Raw genomic sequence first — 21452 nt, 5'->3', positions numbered from 1 at the left:
CGTACGGACCACGGATAATCCGTGATCCGCAACACCCCTAATTGCTTAACTATATTTGTATCTATTTTCAAAGGGTTCCTGTTGTCTTTTATTGTGATTACACTGTTTTTGGCCAAAGCAGAAAAGCCTGTCACTTTATGGAACATAGTTTCTGCAGAGCAGCAAGAGTTCATCAGAAATTCTCCTCTGACTTGTGGGTGGAACTGTTGGAGCAGATGCAACACTCTCCTGATATCCCATCATCCCTTTGTTTACACTCTCACCCGCTAGCTTACTGCTAGCTTACTGCTAGTTTACTGCGAGCTTACTCACAATCCTAGGCTAACATTACTCTGCAACAAGAACATGTTAAAAACACGATTGTCATTGGAGTGGGTCTTTAAAACATGCGAACTTTGTCATGGAAAGGTATGAAACTGGGATGTTTCTTCATGAAGTTTTGTGAAACTTTTTGAGCAACAACAAAGAAGTGCATTCATTTACAGCAGTGGTGTCAAACTCCATCGCACAGGAGGCCAAAATCCAAAACACTCTTTAGGTCACCGGCCGAACAGGTGAAACATTTATTGAACACTAAAACTACATTTATAAAACTTTAAAATTGTAACTTTGTAACATAATTATGAACTAGATATATAACATTACCTGTGATAATAATCCTAGTGTGAATACTGTAAGCTGAATTTGGCCACTGAAGATGCTGAAAATGATAGCTGAAAACACTGAAGCAGATAGCCAGATAAAATATTAGCTAAATGTCATATTAGCCTAAAAAAGCAAAAATATATATATAGTTAACAGTTAAGCCAAAACAGCTAGCATGTAGCTTAAAAAAAGGCTAAACTTCAAAACAGCCTAAAAATTTGGGGAAAAAAAGCCTAAATTAGCCAAAACAGCTAGCATGTTGCTGAAATATTAGCTGAACTACAAAAATAGCCTTAAAAAATCTTAGTAAATGCAAATAGTACAAAAAGTTAGCAGAACACGAATTATTAAAACTTTAAAACTTTGTAAGATAATTATGAATAATAATAAAAAGGCAGGAATATTATTTCAGAATAAATCAATTTAAACCTTAAACAAATTGAATGTTTTATCCTCCTTAAAAATATATTTTGTCAAAATTATACAAGTTATAAATAAGCTCAAGATAACATCAGACCATTAATAACAATAACATAAAATCATCTGGAGGGCCAGATAGAATTACCTGGAGGGCCGGATCCGGCCCCCGGGCCTTGACTTTGACACATGTGATTTACAGAATTATAAAAAACATTTTTGTTTATAGTGTTTTTTTCTCTAAACCTTTAGCATAAAATGAAATGTTGGTCCAGCCTTTAGGAGTCTTTCTTGTGTCCACTTTGGCAAAGCTTTGGCTTTAAATAATGTAGTTTGTGGGAGCTGAGCCCCCCGCATCCCCATCGACACACTCTGCATTGGAAGTGTGTTTTTTTTTCAACTAAAAGCATTAGACTTCATCATTCTTTCCTCTTCAGCTTCTTGTCACCGAGCTGTCTCTCTGATTGTTTTCCTCCTCTTCTTACATCAGCAGCTCTGCTACTCTCACTTAGCAGCGCTACCTCTTTTCCTTTCTCTCTTAGTCTCTACCTCTATTTTTGGTCCCAGATGTGTAAATTATTCACGGCTTTTGCATGGATTTTTTCTTTTGACTAGAAAACTATCAAGAGCTTTCAGGGTTTCCCATTACACCTGAATGTCCCCCTCCGACACGTGGAGTCCCACATGAGGCTTCATGCACATGCATGTGGCTGCATGACAAAGCTCCTACTGTCGGGGACACACTTCTTTAAAAACACGGCCAGACAATAAGAAACAACCTAAAACAAATTTCTTTAGGATAGAAAATCTGTAAAAGCTCTCTGAGCTGTTCTATAAAGTTCTGTACTGTTACCAAACTTCTTACCATGCTAAAGATGAAGATCAAACATGCATCTTCATTTACTGGGACTACCTTTGTGAAAAATATTACCTGAAATTAGACAAAAATCATGACAATATCAATATCCAAACAATGTGGATCTTGTTGAACTTCCAGACCCTTCATGTATGTGAAATAGACTCCTGATCAAAATCTGAAGACCAGTTAAGAAATTGTCCAAATTTGCATTTTCCATGGCGACATCTGAACTTGAAATTTGAAGGTTCTCAATAGAGCTGCAAAATGGAAATAGAAATGGGAACAATGGGCCAAACATTCATGTAAACAATAATTTAACTCATCAGCTAATCCAAAAACCCCCCGTTTGGTCCTCAAAGCAGAAATTAGAGGGTTCAAACAAAACACTTAGTAATGAGTAAGGCTGGGTTTATAAAATCGATTTGAATCGATTTAAGCTTAATAGATCAATAATCCATCCATAAAAGTAGAGATTGATCTAACACATAAAGCTAAAGTCTGCTAGCTTGATGCTAATGTTTAATGGAATTTCCCATAGGACGGCTAATGCTAACGCTCAGTCGACCTAAACATAAATTGCTGACTAAATGAGCATCTTTATAAACTCACAGACATTAATTTTCCAAACTCTTTAAGGAAATATTTCTTTAAAGTAACCATCTGTGGTCTAAAACACAGTTTGTTGATCATACTTTATTTTTCTTCTGGAATAAGAGGTCATGCCTTAGCACGATCGCAGCCTAGTGGCCAAACTGAAACAACAATTGTAACAATTGTTTTAGAATCCATGTAACACGGTGCAGTATTAACAATCTCATAATTATTCCACTAATAAATTATACATTTCATAATTTTACTCCAAGAACTGAAACACATCTCATCTTAACACTGGTTTGAACTTTAACCTGTTCAAAATAATACAGACCTCTTAAATTATACTGACTATATGTAATTGAAGTAAATAGTTTCTGTATGTTTTTTGGAACTAAATTATGTTTTACGCTAGAAACCAATTCTAATACCTTAACATAAACAATTTCCTTCACTTTTAAACTTTTAGTCAAACAAAATAAAGAATTTGTTGATTCACAATATGCTTCTCTGTTTACTATTGTAATTGCTTTTTTGTCCTTTACCCAAAGATAGTTTTTCCTGTATTTCACCAAATCTCTGCACATTTTGAAAGATCCGGAACAACTCATGAACAGTAAACAAGATACAAACTCTTTTGGCTTAATACATCCCTTTTTTACTTAAAATACCAATAGATCTAGAAACTTTGTGTTTTACATAATTAATGCGAGATTTCCAAGACAGTTTATCATCAGTTATTCCTCCTAAAAACTTATTTAACACATTGGATTTCTGCACTATTTAAATATACTTTAGCATTTTCAACCTTTCTATTTGCAGATTTGGTTAATGGTCTTAATTAGGGTCAAGGACGTCCCATGTCTTGGCGGACAGCTTTTTGGGTCTTTTTTTGGGTCACTCACACTTGACTTTTTTGTTCTGTAACCCGCAGGATCTTTAAAAAAGTTAAAACTACTGTTTTGCAGACTAGGCTATTTAAAAAACCCAATTTATTGCAGCAGGTTTTTAACAAAACTGGTAAAAGGGGGAAATGGGGTGAGAGGGTAAACAAGGAAAGAGCAATGACCAGGAATATCAGGACTTAAGGCTGCCTGAGTTTGAGCTCAGCGAGCGAGTAAATGTTACGTAAGAGCTCAGCTGGAGATCAGCGGAGAGTCAGCAGCCAGCGAGGAGAGAAAATAACAGCAAGTGAGCAGAGAGCAGGCGGATTACAGCTGGATCTGCCCCACTCCTACAACATGCACCCTCCTCCCACCTCTCTCTGTCACTGGCAGCATCATGCGTGGAAACAGAGCGAGGGGTTCCCTTCGTCCGCAGAGAGGCTGATGACCACAAGTTCAAGAAGACAGGAGGAGTCAACAAAGGAGTAGAAAGTTTCCCTCCTCCTTCAGAGTCTGTGAATTCCTGTTCTCTTCATCACCGGCCAGCATGACGGAAGCACCAAACGCCCCCACCGTCCTTTGGCTGCTGCTGTGCCCGCTGCTCTGCTCTATGGTTCTGGCTACGGGTTCCACTCTGACCTCTGAGGATTTCCAGAGCCCCACCGCCGCGCCGTCTCTGGAAGATGGAGTCGGCACAGCTGTGCAGCTGCAGCCGGACCTGCAGACTGAACCGCAGACACCATCTGCGGTCCCGACTGCAGCAGCGGAACGGACGACTGCAGCAGTAGTAGAGCAGACGACTGCAGCAGTGGAACGAACGACTGCAGCGACTGCAGCTGCGGAACGGACGACTGCAGCAGTAGTAGAGCAGACGACTGCAGCAGTAGAGCAGACGACTGCAGCAGTAGAACCGACTGCAGGTCCTGAGGCAACAGAAACTCCTGCAGAGAGGCAAAGCACCACCACCAACTACACAGGTGAGGCGGTGCACCGGCAGCAGTCATGCTCCGGGAAACTTTTACTGCACTGAAACCACAGTGAGGTTAACAGGCAGAGATGGAACTTAAGAACAACGTTCATTTGTTTGTCCGTCTTGTTCCTTGTAGTTTTGCTGTCTTTTGTAAAGCTTTCACTTCGGTTTCACAGATGGCTTAAAGAAGTCTTTGAGTCAAAAAATAAAAAAAAGCAGTTTTTTTTTACCTGAATTTGACAAACCTCTGAGGAAAACTTCAAAAAAAAAAATTTCAAGGCACAAACAAAGCTTATCTGAAATACTAAATCTAGATTCCCATTCTAGCTTTAAAGGGTAACCAAACAGGGAAGTTGGAGGCTGCTCCGCCCACAACTGAAATGTGAAAATCCAGTCATAGGGGCGGGGCTGGTTAACAGGACTGTTATCATTACTTGAGCTGCAGGTCATGACGTGAGACTTCTGAAATGACTTGGGACTTTAATAGTTTGACCAATCAATACCTCATTTCAACCTGTAGGGGGCAGCACACAAACGGTTTTAGAAGATTTTTTTTTTGACAAGTTTGTTTTAATTTCTCAAAAATTTGGCAACGATCAACAGACAGAACTTTAAAACCCCATTGATAGAGGTCAACAGACAGAAAAAGTTGATTTATGGTTTCGGTACTCTTCAAAGTTCCACTCCAATCTTCTTGTGATCTCTTTTCAAACCGTTCCCAGTGGTCTTTTGATTAAGATTATTATCTTTAACCAAAATCAAAAACCTGTATCATTTTCTAGGACATAGTTTTTTCAGAGTAGTAGTAGTTTATTAAAAATCCACCTTGAATTGTAGGCGGCACTGTTGGCATGTCGTCCAACCCTTATTTCCTCTCATCCCTTTGTTTAGACTATGGGTGCCCAAAGTGGGGCCCGCGGGCCAAATTTGACCCACCAAAGGTAATCGTTTGGCCCGCCGAGTCATTCCTGCGGACGCCGCGGAGTGTTTAGTTAAAACCGCTAACCAGTTTCCCACTGATTCTCCATGGCAGGAGTGTCAAACTCAATCACACAAGAGGCCAAAATCCAAAACACACCTTAGGTCATGGGCCGAACAGGATAAACATTTATTAAACACTCTAAAATTACATTTTTAAACTTCAAAACTGTAACTTTTTAACATAACTATGAACTAGATATATAGTATTACCTGCGATAATGCTAGTGTAAATGCTGGAAACTGAATTTGGCCGCTGTAGATGCTAGTGCTGATAGTTGAAGATGCCGAAATTAATAGCTAAAAACTCTGAAGCTGATAGCTAAAAATGCTGAAGTTGATAGCCAGCTAAAATATTAGCCAAATGCCAAATTAGCATAAAAAAGACTTAGATTAGCCAAACAGTATGTAGCTGAAAAAATAAATAAAGGTGTCAAGTCTTAATGTTAAGTCAATGTATAGACGTGATCTACCGCGGTGGGATTTCAGCGGCAAGCTTGACACAGTGCATCAACCAATCAGGGACCCAGCATTGGGCATGTGATGTTATCAGTGACTAGATCAAAGAGTAGGAATAAACATTCAAGATAGCGGCTCGATGTGAGGATTTTCATCGTGATCTTCCGTGCATTTTCTTAACCCACGGGGCCGCTAGGTTCCTGGAAACTGTCCCAGTTACTGATGGGTGAAGGGGGGACACACCCTGGATAGATCGTCGGCCTGTCACAGATGTCATTGAGCTGAATGGACGGCTACGCTAGTCAGCCACCCAGTGGACAGCTTAGCGAGCTAGTGAGCTCTGCTCCCCAGGCTCCAGCAGAGCTGGTAGCGCTCGCTGCTGTCTATGTGCCAGGCAGATCTAGAGAGGTCTACTTTCCCAGCTGCAGGTCTCTGGGCAGCGGCGCTTGCTCTGCTTGCCCGCTGGCAGTTAGCTGCCCAGAGACCAGAGAGCCACTGCGAGTGCCGTTGAAGCGCTCGAGCTTCATGTACTTAGTTATTTTCATCAAGACAATTATAAAAAGATCCCCCAGTTTTATCTTTATTTCCCCTCTATGGTCAGAGCTCAAACTGGACCACAGACAGATGGAAGTAACGTTTGAATCGGCCCTCAGGTGCAGCCATCACTGCACAAATGAAGCACACAGAAGCAGAGGGACTCTGAAACATGCGGTGAAAACAAACACAGCGATGTGCTTGCTGGTTCCACTGTAGAGTTATCCAAAACATATAAACTCAGGCTATTCGCTCAGCAAAATCCATGATGTGACAACAAATGAATTCCAGAAGAACTTTAGTGGTTACTCCGCGGCAGGAGCGTCAAGGCGTAGAGCAGTAAAGTTTGACAGGCGTCAAACGAGAGGCAGCAGACGCGCCGGCTGCGTTCGGTGTGAACGCACTATTAGTTGCGGGCCTTGACTTTAACACATGAGCTCTATGGTGTTCCAAAACTCTCAAGCTCTAATATACTTTCAACCTCCGGGTGGCGCTGTTAGCATTTTCTCTGCCTGCGGCTTTGGTTGAAATAACCCCCCAAGTGAGTCAGCCATGGGGTTTTTTTGTGTTTGAAACCCTCAAGAGTCTTCACGGTCACTTCGATGCTTTTAGTGGCTTGTTCAGCTAGCCAACATGGAGCGACAACGGCAAACGGATGAAGTCAAAGAAGCAGCTCCACGTCTCTCATCAGGGTCCCAGTTTGCTGTCTTCATTGGAAGAAAGTTTGTTTCTTGTTTTTCATTTAAAACTGTGCAGTGAGGCCTTGCTGTTAATGGTTTCAAAGACAAATGTTACTTTTTATTATTTAATTCTTTTAATCAAAATAAAGAAACAAAATCATATTCTTTATTTTCTCCTTTTATTTCATGACATGCATAAAAAATATTGTGGAATCCCATTTAGACTTTGGCCCTTTGAGTGAAAACGTTTGGGCGCCTCTGGTTTAGACTTTCTCTTGAGAGTTTACACCCCAACATAACATCATTTCTATCCAGACGTACAGTTTAGATCCAGGTTCCAGCTCAGACGAGGGAAACAAAGATGTTCATGGATCTGTTTGTCTATTAGAGGATGAATCAGAATGGAGCAGAGCAGGGAGCCAACTTTATTCACCACCAGTTAAATAAATAAATGCTCAGAACTTACATTATTTTCAAATATTTCCTCCATTATGAGAAAAATGTGTTAAAAAAAACGTACTAGAGTTCTAAATGCATTTTGACTTCGAAGATTTTGTTGGATCTGAGGTTCAGTCGAGTTGTTGTTCCGGATTGGACTGACTTGTTTGCACTCTTTCAAACTCACCAATCGAACCCTCAGAGATGTGTTGACTTTCCCATCCAAACTCACCAGGAAAGAGAGTTTGTCTTGATGAACAAACACTGGCTTCACTCTGGGGTGTTTGTTCATTTGCTCCCACTTTTAATGAATATTAAACCTCGTCTTTTCCTTTTGTCTTAAAGGCTGCAGTCATGAAAGATCTGACGTTTAGAAATGTTCCGGTTCTGATGGTTTCAGAATCAAACTGCAGGACAGCGGGTCAGGTTCATTATGTTTGAGGCTCCAGGTGTTTCAGTTAAATACGATTTCTTCCATCCAGCTGGAAGCTGTTCAGCTGCAGCTCTGCTCGCATGGCTTCACCTCCATTGGAGCATGGCACCTCTTCCTCCTCTTCCTCACTCTCAGTCTTTGTTTCTCTGTCATTTTCTGACAATTCTTGTAAATTTGGGGGTTTCTCTTCCTGCCCCTTCTCTGTCTCAGTCACCACACAGTTATGTGTCGGCTCTGAGGCACAAAAGGACCGCCGGTCCAAACAGCACCAATCTCCTTAAAGGTTTAAAGCGCCAACACAGTTGTTCATTTCATAACGCACACAGAAACACACACACAGGTGATCAGCTGGCCGGCCCCGCTGCATCACATGCATGAATTGCGCCAGAGCGGGGCTTTCTGTGAGAAGCCTTCCGAAAACTCAAAAATCCTGGAGCTGCGATTAACAACAAACAGAAAAGAGTGAGCAGCCTGGGAACACTTGAGCATTTCCAGCCCATAATTTGAGTCTGTTTGACTCCATAACACAAAAACATGAAAACCTTTTTGAATTTGAATGCTTATAAACACTAATTTAATAGACTTTTTACCTAAAGAATTCTTTAAAAAAAAACACATGTTACTCTTAATGTTCCCTTTTCATTTCCACAGAAGTTTCTTCAAACGTTCCCAACATTCACCTGGTTCAGGGTCGCGACCTTTATCAGTAAAAGAGCCATAGTGCGCGCGCACTCCGCTCCGCTCTCTAGGTCACACCAGACGCAAATTTTCCCGCGACGATCGACGTACGCTTCTGCTAGAGCTATTGCTTTTTTTATGCCATCATTGATAATAAGTCAATAACCAAGATATCACCCTGTGTTTCTGCTAAAAGTGGATGGTCTCTGCCCCTGTTGACACAGACCCCGCCCCCCAACTCCGCAGTCGGCCCACTTCACTGATCGGTTTGTGCGCGCGTGTGCGTGTCTGTCTGTTTTGTTGTGTGTCTGTGTGCACGCACGCGCTCCCACGTGTTTCAGTCGGTAAATTAATAAACTAAAAATATTACCTGATGTTTCTTCCAAGAAGAACCGCTCCTCTGCCTCTCTCTCGTTCAAACACAGCCCCATGCCCCGCTCCAGTGTGCCCCCACTGCATTGATCTGTCTGTGTGTGTATCTGTCTGTTTTATGTCTGTGCTCGCGTGAACATGTGTGCGTATGGCGATTGTGTGTTTATTTTATTTATAAAATTATTATATATTATATATATTTATTGTGTGTTAAAACACTGATCACATTAGTTAATCGCAGTGTTTTATTTTGAAAAAGTGGTTTTATTTTCACAATACACAGAATTTCCTCCCTCCCAGAACCCTGCAGCCCAGCACACCCGCTCCGGAGTTCTGTGGTGTCCGTGGTGGGGGCTCTCGTGCACGCGTGTCTGTGTGTTTTGATTGTTTGCATATTTTCATCTCTACAGTCTGTTTAGACACAGAAACATGATCACATTTGTCAATCGCGGCGTTTTATTGTGAAAAATTGGTTCTATTTTGAAAATAAACCGTATTTTCTCATGTATTTTGATGCAGCTTCCTGCCAGTATTGATGCGGAGCGCTCGCGGCTCGCAGAAAAAATAGACCAGACGCCGAAACGTTCCGCTGCACCACGCGTACCAGAGAAAACTGCTCAGACTGACAGATAAACACAATCAAGACTTCACACTGAAGTTGAGGCTGGAGTGGGTATAAATGCAGGTGGTTCTGATGAGGATGACGATGATCAACTGTGCCTGGATGAGACTGGAGCAGGGGCTGATGGGAGTTGTAGAGAGGAAGGTGCTGAAGATGGTTAGTACCCAGGAGAGGGGTCCCTCTGGTGATTGGAGGAGGACATGGCTGAGTGAGTCCTGACAGCATTTGTAGTCATGAAGCAGCAGCAGCTTTTCTCCACGCCGCACTTTGGCCATGGAAGTTTAAGAAAAAGTGAAAATTAGAGGAAGGGGTCATTGCTGAGACCACGATCACTTATCCCAAAATGCCCCTTTTATGGCATTTGTAATCTTTTTAGATAAATGAAAGTGCTGTCCAGTGGCCGCAAAGGTTTAAAGAAAAAGTTTTAGTTTCACGGCGACTGGATGATTTTTCTCTAAAAGTTGACATCAATCAGCAGCCACCCAGACACATATGGCTGTCCAATGACCGGCGGGGATGACTCCATTACAAAATCAGGCGACAGAATGGTCTTTAGTCTACATGGTGCAGTTTACATGCTACCTTTGAAAAGTGCCTAAAAAGCAGCGTTTTGCTTCTCCTGGCAATTGATGACCCCTTTTGCTTGCCGTCATAGCACAGACATTACAGACATTTTCTGACCATAGTCTTCAAAGTTCTAAGAGTCGGTGAATGCACCAGGACTGAGGTTACCACCCTCATCCGTTTTGATAGGTCCTTCATGTTAGCCCCGCCCCCACACATCAGAACCGGGCCAATAGTTCCTAACCAGAAATTTTCAGGTTTGAAACCAGAAATAAAAAGGTGTTGAAAGTGAAAAAAGAATTGAAACTTAAATATTGAGTTTTAAAACTTAACAACAGAAATTTTGAAGCTGAAAATAACTAAGTTTGTATCAGAATTAGAGATTTTTTCAGACACTCAATTTTTTTAGCTTAACACTAATCTTTATGCTTAAATTTTTCAAGTTGTTTTTGGAGTTTAAAATCTTTATGGCTGCAGTTTGTGTAGTGTTAAGTCAAATTGTAAAAGTAATTCAGTCAAGCGTGTAAAGGCGTTCCAGGTAAATGTATTATTGTTTTGCACTTCCTGGCCACTGTACTATGGGGCAGATTTTGCTCAATATTTCAAAACCTATAAAGTTTATAAAAACCAAAAGTACAAGCAGTAAAGTCCGGAATGAACTGAATGTTTAGATACCAGGATTGCTGAAATCACTGACAGTGAGTTTTTATGTGCAGAAAAACGTACAGAAAGGAGCAGGAGAATCACTATAGTGTGGATGTTTACTAAACACTCACACTATAATTCACAGGATTTGTCAGAGAAATGTATTCATTTATTAATCTATTTATTGACTTGGAAGAAGCAAGCTTATGATTGGACGTCTTTTTGTTTGCATTGCATGTATATAAAAAGACAAAAAATATGAACCTAAAAGAGAATCTTTAGTTTGCTGGAAATCTGTTATTTATGTCTTGACTGATTTTATACTTTTTAACCAACATAATCTTGTTCATATCTGTGGTTTTCTAGCGATACTGCAGTTGGTCGATCAATGTTCGATCTATTTTTTACATCCCCAACCGATACTGCTGTTACTCCCACTGCCCGATGGTTTTTTCGATACCTATCTAATGTTTTTAACATCCCTACCTTTTAACTAACAGTTCAGATATGATTTGTTGACTAGCTACAACAGATAGTTATCTTAAATCGTTACCGTGGCAACTAATGGGACTTAAACTTTGGTTATTGCGGTGCACTCAAAGCTGAGTAGAGTTCTGCTCTGAACCGCCAGACCGGACCTTCGTGGTCACATCACACACCGTCGTGGTGCTTTCATTCATCTCTGTCCAGGTGTTCTCTCTAGAACTTTCCAGAGGTAGATCAATGGAAACATCAGCTGCTCCGCGGCTCTCCGTGTCCTTGGGTTACTGATTAAGGATTTCCAGAGAAGCAGCAGCTATTTCTGCTTCTTAAACCTCAACATCAGCTCTGTAACCCAACCTATTAACCTGAACAGAGTGGGAATGAGTCACTGCTGCTAATCCCCACTTGAGGCAGATATCACTTACTTAAGTTGGTTTAATCTGCCCAAGTAGTATTTCAAATGTACAGTATAAGTCAGTATTTGTTTAAACTTTGAAATCACATTGAATCAGAACGGTCAGTTTTAGTGCTTCACTGCTTCATCGTACTGGAATCAGTGGGAAGTACGTCCTGAAAACTCCTCTGGGATGAATCTTCAAAAAGCGTCCTTCACCTTGTACGAAAATAAAAACGTAGGTTGAGATTGAAGTGCGTCCTCATGACAGTAAGCTTCTTATTCTTCACTCTAAACCCGGTAAAATCAGATTGTCAATCAAAAGCCTGGAACGTAAATGTTAACCCATGCAACAGCTTCAATCTGATTAGTGTCTGAAAATCCAATTACCTTTGTCTATTCCGGGTTATTTTAGTCCAGAAAACCAGCTGACATGCTAACACACAGCAGGACAGGTATATTTTAAACCCACTTACCTTTGTCCATTCAGTCAATCCATTCAACGCTTTCATGAAGGTGTACTAAACTAAAGATTTATCATTTTACAGAAATAACAAAGTCTTAGGGATCATATGGGGTCATATTTAGGAATACAGCTGCTTTTGTGTGAGTTTGGATCTGCCATGGATGAGGTGGTGGTGGTTTGGGGGGGCTTCTTCAGGCGCGGCGGTGGGTAGAATTTCCTTGGAGACAAATACACTCATGCACAGAGCCAGAGGTATTTATGTCAGCAACACACAAGACTTCTCTCTGTCTGGTGCCCGTCAATCCAATATGGTCACTGGCAGAAGCTCAACTTCATTATTACCTTCCCACAGCCTCAAAGTGGCTGAACAAATCCCAAAGTCAGAGGCTGAAATGAGCCTTCAGTCAGCTCAGGAGGGAGGAGCCGCTGCAGAATCGAGTCTGCAAAGAGACTCTGTCCTCTGTTTAATACACAACACATTACTGATACGGTCATTTTCATTGTACGGTGGCCAACACGGCTCACAGAAATGCCAAAACACAACGACAGAGGCCGAAACACGACAAAAAAACCACAACAAGACGACAAATACCACAACAAAAGCCACAACACAACAACAAACATGGAAACACAACAACAAAAGCCACAACAAGACGACAAATACCACAACAAAAGCCACAACACAACGGCAAAAGCAGAAGCACGATGACGAAAGGCACAACAAGATGACAAATACCACAACAAAAGCCACAACACAACAACAAACATGGAAACACAACAACAAAAGCCACAACACAACGACAAAAGCGGAAGCACAATGATAAATGCCACAACCAGATGACAAATACCACAACACAACGACAAAAGTGGAAGCACAACGTTAAAAGCTGAAGCATGACAAGAAAAGTCCCAACATAAAAACAAAAGCTGAAGCACAACGATGAAAGCCACAACACAACAGAAACTGTTCACAACAGAAATGGAAACTGACTTGTTTTCATTCGGTTTAAGCTTTTGGCGCTGCTTGAAACTTTGAGCATAAACCTGAGAAGAGATAAATAAAAATAAAGCTGGAGGATCTTTTTGTAATTCTTTTAACTAACTGTTGCATTATTTTGATTACTGTCTTGAATTGCAATAAAAACATCATAACTATGGAGCTGGAGTACAGCAGCCGTGGCGGTGACGGCTGCTGTACTGGCTGGTTGGGGGTTTGCTGCCCCACAGACAGAGATCTGACGACTGTTGTGAACCATTTCTGTTGTGGCTTTTGTCATCTTGTTGTGGTTTTCATTGTAGTGCTTCCGCTTTTGTTGTTTTATATTTATGTGAGCCGTGTCGGCCACCATACCGTTTACGTAAATGATCTGACATTTGCGTAAACGTATTCATGTTTATTAGCTCTTCTTTTGGTGAATGATGTCAAAAACTCAAAAAACATAACCATCAGTATAGCAAAAAATAAATAAATAAATAACAAATCTTAAGTAATTTCCTATTTTTTACCTTAATAACTTCTTCCTTTCTACACAATAAAACACCCTTTACTGTTGGAGGGTTACCTTAGCTGTCCCAGTTGTGCTCAGTTTAGCAGATTACCGTCTGTCAGATTCACCTAAAGCTGTTAGTTAATGGAAAAACTCGTCAGCTGAAGCACAATCACCACTAATGTGCTGGTTAGCATTTTCAAACCTAAAAAAACTGACTTATCAGATGTTTTGAAACTGAAAGCCTCCAGCTGGATATGAACAGAGTCACAAGATCAGAAGACGCGTGTTTTTTTACACAGGAACATCCACTACGCAGGCAGAGACAGGTTTAAGGGGATTAGATAATCAGTTGTGCTACAATGCATCCACGAGGAGCAGCAGAAATAGCTCCACTGATGGGGGGACACAGAGGAGAGATGTTTGAGGTCAGATCACATAAGAGTGCAGCTGGAGCAAAAGGAAAACAAAGGAGAAGATGGGAGCACGTGGCTGAGCGAGCCATCAGCTCTGAACGCCAACCGTCATTAGCTTCAATTCAGACTAGCAACGTCCGCTAAGGTCTGACTCAGAAGTATATGTGTGAGTATTGTTTGAGCAGAGAAAAGGGCAGTCGTGTAAAGGAAGACTGAGGGCTGCAATGTTCAGTTTTGGTTTAATCTGTTTTCCAAAGGGCTTAAAAAAGACTGTTTTTCTTTGTCCGGCTCCCTTTTAAATAAAATCAAAGAAAAGGATGGGTAACAAATGTAAAGACAGTTTTTTTCCCTATAAGAATGTGAATCTTTGAGAACTTTAACCAGTTCTGACCCAATAGTTAGATTTCTGTAGAATTGTGGTCATAGATTTGGTTAATTTGCACTTTTTAAGCTATAGCATCACATTTGGCGTAAAGCTACATACTCGACAGCCTCTGCAACTTGCATTCGACTGGGTAATTTCAATAAAAAGTCTACATACCCAGCCAGCAAGGCCAAGATGGCCCCATATGGTTTAAAAGTGGGCAGAAAATGTGGACCCCGAATGGGTTTGTCTGCAGTTTTTGTGGTGGCCCCTCCTGTGTTTGCCCACATTGATTTAAGTAGGGATTCAGCGGGTTAGCTTGCTATGGTAACTAGCAGCGCCGTGGACAGAGTAGTGAGCATGCTAGTGAGCTCTTCCGTAGCAAGCTCCGCCGTAGAATACTAGCAAGTTCCTGTCAGGGATCCATCATCCAGTTCCACCTCCAACCACCAGAGGGACCCCTCACCTGAGTTTTAACCAGCCATCTCCTCACCTGTCTCCTGCCTGCCATCATCACCAGCTGGTTCTCATCATGCTCATTATCTCCGTGTATTTAGTCACCTCCTGGACTCAGCTCTTTGCGAAGTATTGTATTTGCCTGTCATACAACTCTGAGCAGTTTATTCCTCTTGCCTTCTTGTGTTTTGACCTCTCCCTGCCTTGCTCCTTGTCTGACCTTTTGCCTGGATTTTTGACCTCGCCTTGCTTTTGCCCTTGTCGGATCTTCTGCTATTAAAAGCTGTTGCATATGGATCTCAACGCCTCAGCCTCTTCGTTACAGTTTCACAGTAGCATGCTAACAAGCTCCGCTGTAGCATCCTAGTTAGCGCCACTGTGGCAAGCTAGTGAGCTCCGTTGTGAAATACTAGCGAGTTCCACAGTAGCATGCTAACAAGCTCCTCTATAGCATCCTAGCGAGCTCCTTTACAGCAAGCTCTGCTTTATGGAGCTGGTGAGCTCTGCTGTAGCGAGCTCCTCTGTGATTTGATTTGAAATGGTAATAGTACATAAACATAGACATACACTCAACAAAAATATAAACGCAACACTTGTTTTTCCTCCCATTTTTATATATACATATATTAATATCATTACCCGGAGGGCCGGATTCGGCCCCCGGGCCTTGACTTTGACATGTGCCTTAAGGGATGTCATGAAAATGGAACATACCATTGTTGTGCGTGTGTAAGGATACTAGGCAGGTCAGACACGACTTATCCACCCTTGAGCTGTTCTGTCTAAGGCCTCAGGTGGCGTTTTGCTGTCATTTGCGCACTACTTCCTGACTGATCAATGTGTGAAAGACGTTGGTTGATCTACACCGGGATGTCCAAAGTCAGTCCTTGAGGGCCGGAGTCCTACATGTTTTCCAACCAAGCAGCCATTGAAGCTCCTTATTGGCTAAACACACCTGATCCAGGTAATCAGCAACAGATAAGGCAGGATTCTGGAAAACCAGCAAGAGGCCGGCCCTCAAGGACTGACTTTGGACACTCCTGATCTACACTGTCCTTCAAAACAAGCCCAAGGATGTTGTGTTGTTCAGCTCCTGTCCGAGTGTTGATACTGGCGAGAGGCGTTCTCTCTTCAGCTGCTTGATAGCTGAAGTGCTGTATCACTGGGTGACAATGGGAACATCTGTGCCTGGATGATGTTTTTGTCAGACCGTGCATAGAAGCTGTTCAGTTGGTCTGACAGAGGCCTGTTGTTTTGGTATTCTGTTGGGGGAAGGGGCTTGTAGTGAAACTGCTACCACAGGCAGCATGGATCCGTATCACACCAGGAGAAACTGTGCAGTTATTGTCTATACTTTTTTATTTATCTTTTTGCTTCTTTGACCCTCATGTTTTTTTCTTTACCAGACTACATGCTGCTGTGGCTCCAGATTTGAGGGTTTTGTTCCAGCCTCTCTGTAGGGAACAACCAAATAGTGGTTAGCCTGTCTTTTGATGGTCCTGACCCAAAAGAGTTCTGCAGTTTTGAACTTAATTCTTCTGTCTACAACCTCACTTCTCTGATCTCAGTCTGGAAGTGAGCTCTGCCTCACTTTGAGCTTGTAGATCAATGTTAGCATAACAGCTGGATGATCTGAGTTTCTCTTATTTTTTATTATTTTTTTTATTTATCTTTATTTAACCAGGGAAGTCCTGTTGAGATTTAAAATCTCTTTTTTAAAGGAGGCCTGGGGGTCACATACACACCAAAGTATAAAAATTGTGTGATGTTTCCTTTGTGGATTTTTATTTTTTTTTTAAAGAAACGACTCGTTGAATCTTTATCATCTTCATTAATTAGATCTACTCATATATTTAGACTTTTTTAAAAACTAAATTTCTTGAAGTAGCATTTTATTTAGATTTTTTTTTTGTTTGTTTATTCGGGAACCGGAAGTTTAATATCTTCAGTCCCGTTCGTGAAAATATTACATAATTGAAACTGGTCCACGTCCTCAAAAAGGTTGGGGACCAGTGCTCTAAGGTTTACAGAGAATGGGCAGAAAAAGAGAAAATGATTGGTATGTGCTTTGGCTGTGTGAGTGTGGAGGCCTCTGGCTCAGACGGATGTTGGTGTTCTTCCACATGTTGATGCCAGCAGGTTTTCCCTGGCAGAGCGAAGCAGCTCTCTGAAGTGAGGCGGGCGTTCAAACACAGCGTCAGCTCGTCCTTGTGTCCCTGTGCTGCATGCACGTGCCTGGATGAGTGCACGAGTGCATGCTGGGGGGGATGTCATCATCTCCGCACGGGATCACGGGATCGTCTGCCTAACCGTCTCTGCTGCAGCAGAAATCCCCCATCTGTCACTGGTAATCAGCAGAGAGCAGCTTGAATATTATGCCGTGATGACCCCCCAACAACACACACACACAAACAACACACTTCTTCATGCACGCACAGATTACAGTGGACATAGCTGAGCTTCACGCACCCCTCTGGCCACCGCTTGTTATAGCAGCACCGGGAGGCAGCGCTCTGCTCTTCCCCACAATCTTCAGGGTGTGCGCTTCACACAGACTGTGTTGTTGTGCGTTTGAATTCCTGCAGCGCTCTAACAATAGATGATGCATCGCCAGATCTCTGAGGTTCTTGAGCACTCGAGAGCACATATAGGACGTTACGACACTCATCTGTGCATCTTTGCTCATTTACTTGTATGAATCTGAACTCACTCAGACTCTTCTGCTGCGTTCACACCGGGCATGACCTGCATTCACACAGGTCTGACTAGCACATGAATCACAGTTGGAAGAGCTTTAGTGTGAAATCCTGAAGTGGGGTAAATGTTCCTCCAGACTTTTTCTTTCTCAGCTTTATTCCAATACATGAAAGACACGTCCGAATTTCCCCACTCACTATATAGTGTGTTCACCATTTTCTAGTGCTGTCTGAATCTATTAATTCAAAAATCCAGTGCAGTAGAAATTTCCCAGAAGTCTTTGCGAAAAACTAGCATGCATCGATACTCACTAGATTAGCGAATATAGACCACAATGCATTGCGGTCGAACAATTTTGAACAAAAAACGTGTTTAAATGCAATATTTGAATAAACCATCAACATTTTCACCATCAGAACACAGTGGAGTCATCAATAGACGTCTTGAAATGCAGTGTTAATTTTGTTGACAAAAAATTTTCGTCATCGTCTTCCTCAACGACATTATTCATCCAACGAAAACGAAAAAAAAAACAAAACCAAAACTCCCACCCAGACACGAAAACTTTAACTAAATTGATAGACTTTTTTGTCAACGAATAAAAATGAAACAAAAATGCTCTTCGAAGACGGCATCCAATCATAATGACTGCTGGAGGAGGAGGGTGGGAGCAAATGCAGAGCGATCCAATCAGAACACAGAGCCCTGCAGCAGCCCGCTAAGGCGCTAATTCAATGAATTGTGTCTGTGATAGAGGTGAAAAATGTCTACTCCAGGTAGAAAAGAAGAGTACATGTAGGGACAAATGTTACATTTAACGCAACCCTCAACAAGACGTTGTGTGGAGCGACCATCACAGGCAAAAACACAAGAAAACCTGAAGCGACGTTTGCAGACAAGCCAGCCTGAAATCCAGCAAAGGTAAACATACAGACACGATTATTTCCAGCGTATTGGGCTGAATTCTCCCCCTAATGTCAGTAATGCGGTTTTGTTTTAGCAGGACGTTTGTAAAGTTATAAACCGATGTTTTAGCGTATTTCCGAGCGCTAGCAGCCCCGCTGCTTCTTCAGATCCACAAGCAGTCACCGGTTTAATCTCCAACTCCATCACGTTACGTGACAACAGCGTGGCCTCTAGTGGCCGGCGGTGGTATTACAGTTCACCACTCATGCTGTTCAAGCACATATAACATCCTCACAGGTGTCCTGGACAGCTTACTCCCCAATGAATGTTTTTAATGCATTTTTACACTTGAATACCTCCTCAATACAAGGTTTTTTTCAGACATTTATAATGAGGCAGATGTTATTTACACATATTTACATGTGACCAGTACAGAATATGATGAAATTCATGTTTTGTCCACATGTAATACGTGCAGCCAGGATCCCGTTGCTGCATTTTAAGTTTGTCCAAGGCTGGATTTCTTTTGTTGGCCGCACGTATTTAAAATTAAACATAAAGTTAAAGTCCCATTAACTGTCACTGCACAGAGCAGCAGGAGTTCAATAGAAATTCATCTCTGAGTTGTGGGAGGAACCGTTGACATGGAGTGAGCCTGCCTTTATTTCCCATCATCCCTTTGTTTACACTCTCTCCTGTTAGCTTACAGCCCCTCACACCCCCATCATAACGGCATCAAAATGGTGATCAATATCATCGCTATCCAGCCGTATAGTTTAGATCCAAATTCCAGCTCAGATCCGGAAAACAAAGACGCTGATGGATCTATTTGTCTGAAGTGGATGTATCAGAACGGGTTAGGATGAGTTAGGGAGTTTTTGGAGGCTTTGAGGTATTTGATCAAAGAAGGAGTTGTTCTTCTGAACTTGTGAAACACTTTGTATTTGTTTTTACTGCTTAACTCTTTTTGCATCATCTGTGATAGGCACATTTGTAAGACTTCTATCTCTTCAGCATAATAAAAACTTTCCTTGAAAACCTATAATATATAACTTGGTCCAGGATTTCCACCCTGTAGTTCATCATTATTCCACTAGGGGCAGTAGTAGTGCTGCTCCTGTCAAAATGGCTGCTTCCATAAATCTCAAAAACATATTTGGCGGGAAAGGTTTTTTTCAAATTCTGAAATTTTATAGAGACTTTTGTTATTCCGTTTTTTTAAATGACTACTTGCTATATTGAAATATTGCTAAATTTCTTAATATTAAATTCTTCGGATCATATTATAAACGGTTTGTAAATGAGGAGCTTTTCCTCCTTAAAACTCAAGTCAGTATTTTTGCATCTTAAGCTAGCGTTGATGTGAATAAAAACTTAACAAATCACTCAACATATCATTAAAAAATAATCTAGAAAAAACATTTGGGATTTCATTGAATGCTTAAAAAATATATTAATTTTAAATATTTAAATATACTGTCAATTCTTTGAAGCAAACTGTTGGTTGCTTAAAAGTGCACATGACAGAGGGTGTCATTTTCTAAAAGTGAGTCCATCAAAGTGAAAATATAACCTTTCAGGTCTTTTATCAGCTAAAATAAATACATTTGACTTAAAACTGGAGAAGTTCACTTGGTCCTGTCTGCACTTTTGCAGTTTATTCTTATCAAACTTTAGCTGAAACATAACTAAAAGCAAAGTCATTGTGGTCCATGTCATGTTATCCTTCTCCTGAGCATCCTCTTCATCTCGTCTCCGACCAGGTGTGTCGTGCCCCGCCATCCTGCCGCCTCGCCGGGGCTCCTTCTACGTGGAGGACGGCTCCGGAGTGTCCATTGGGAGCGTCCTGGCCTTCTGGTGCAGAGAAGGTTACCAGCTGGTCGGCAGCGAGAAAATCTACTGCAGCGTCCGGAGCGGAAAAGCACAATGGAGCAACCGCCTGCCGGACTGTGAAGGTGTGTTAGCGTAAGACGCTTGCTCATGCAGATGCATGGAAGGACTATGGAACCACAGCAGCTGCTGTAGTATCTGACTGTGTGAGCAGCAGTCGCTGTGGATGCTGCTCCTGATGGCTGCTTAAGCATGAAATCAGGTGTGTTGATGAAGTTGCACCTTTTTATGCTGATGGTTGAAGTTCTGTACAAATATTTCATGAGCGATAAAAGTGAAGCCTCAAAGGAAGGACATGAAAGAAGTTAAGAAACTACATGAGGAAAAAATGATCAGGTACATTAATATGGAGCTAAATTTAGGCCAGTATTTTGGAAGCCCAAATAAAACAAACTGAAAAACGTATTGCTGTTTGGCCAACAAAATGTAAAATATTTTTGCTTTTCTGAAATAAACTTAATTGTTTTCAGCTTCAAATGTCCCATTTCTTAGTTTTCAAAACTCAAAATGTCTATTTCAAATTGTTGGTTTTTGAAATTAAAATTTTGAGCTTTGAAACCTAAAAAAACAAAACATTTTAAGCTGAAAAAAAAATTAATTTGTTTTAGAACAAGAAAAACTTTTGGAAATTTGACTTTTTTTGCCCAAACACCAATACTTATTTCAAATTATTTTACTTGGGTTTCAAATAATATTGTCCCCAATTTAGCTCCATACAGGAATGTTTTGACCACTAAGTAAAATATCATCACTTTCATCACAAAAGAGTCTGAACTTCTGCCTCAAACCCGTCCCACTTTTACCATCTTAAAAATGTTTTAGTACTTCAGTGGTTTATCCTCATTTTACAAAAAGAAACGGGACATCGTCCTTTTGAATTTCATGAGTAAACATATTTCAAAAATTCTATTTTAAAAGCAGAGAAAACATGATTTTAAAACATCACATTAAATCATCCAAACCCCTTTGGTTTTTTCTTCAACCCAACTCCTTATTTAATCATGTTGGGATATATTTTTAGGTCACTTTTTGGAGCAATAATGATAATTAGGTTACAGTGGTTTTGTTTTAATTTATTTGTTTCTTGAGTTATAATAACGCAGCAAAAAGTTGGTTCCTTTTTA

General features: G+C 41.2%; 1 protein-coding gene across 2 annotated transcripts in view; it reads left to right on the top strand.

The window, feature by feature from the left end:
* The window catches only part of LOC112160219 (sushi domain-containing protein 3), a 35982-nt gene that overhangs the window by 6742 nt on the left and 7788 nt on the right, over positions 1-21452 (top strand). Inside the window, exons 1-2 of one of the 2 annotated variants that reach the window (XM_036210275.1) lie at positions 3643-4373; positions 20202-20393. In XM_036210275.1, coding sequence (XP_036066168.1) covers positions 3944-4373; positions 20202-20393 — 622 coding nt within the window. In that variant the 5' untranslated portion in view covers positions 3643-3943. Of the gene's footprint in view, positions 1-3642; positions 4374-20201; positions 20394-21452 lie in introns of those variants that run through there. The other variant, XM_024294615.1, reaches the window with a different exon arrangement.

Source organism: Oryzias melastigma, linkage group LG23 (assembly GCF_002922805.2).
Source record: "Oryzias melastigma strain HK-1 linkage group LG23, ASM292280v2, whole genome shotgun sequence".
Taxonomy (NCBI): domain Eukaryota; kingdom Metazoa; phylum Chordata; class Actinopteri; order Beloniformes; family Adrianichthyidae; genus Oryzias; species Oryzias melastigma.
The sequence above is the reverse complement of the archived record's forward strand: the minus strand, read 5'-3'. Positions and strand labels throughout refer to the sequence as shown.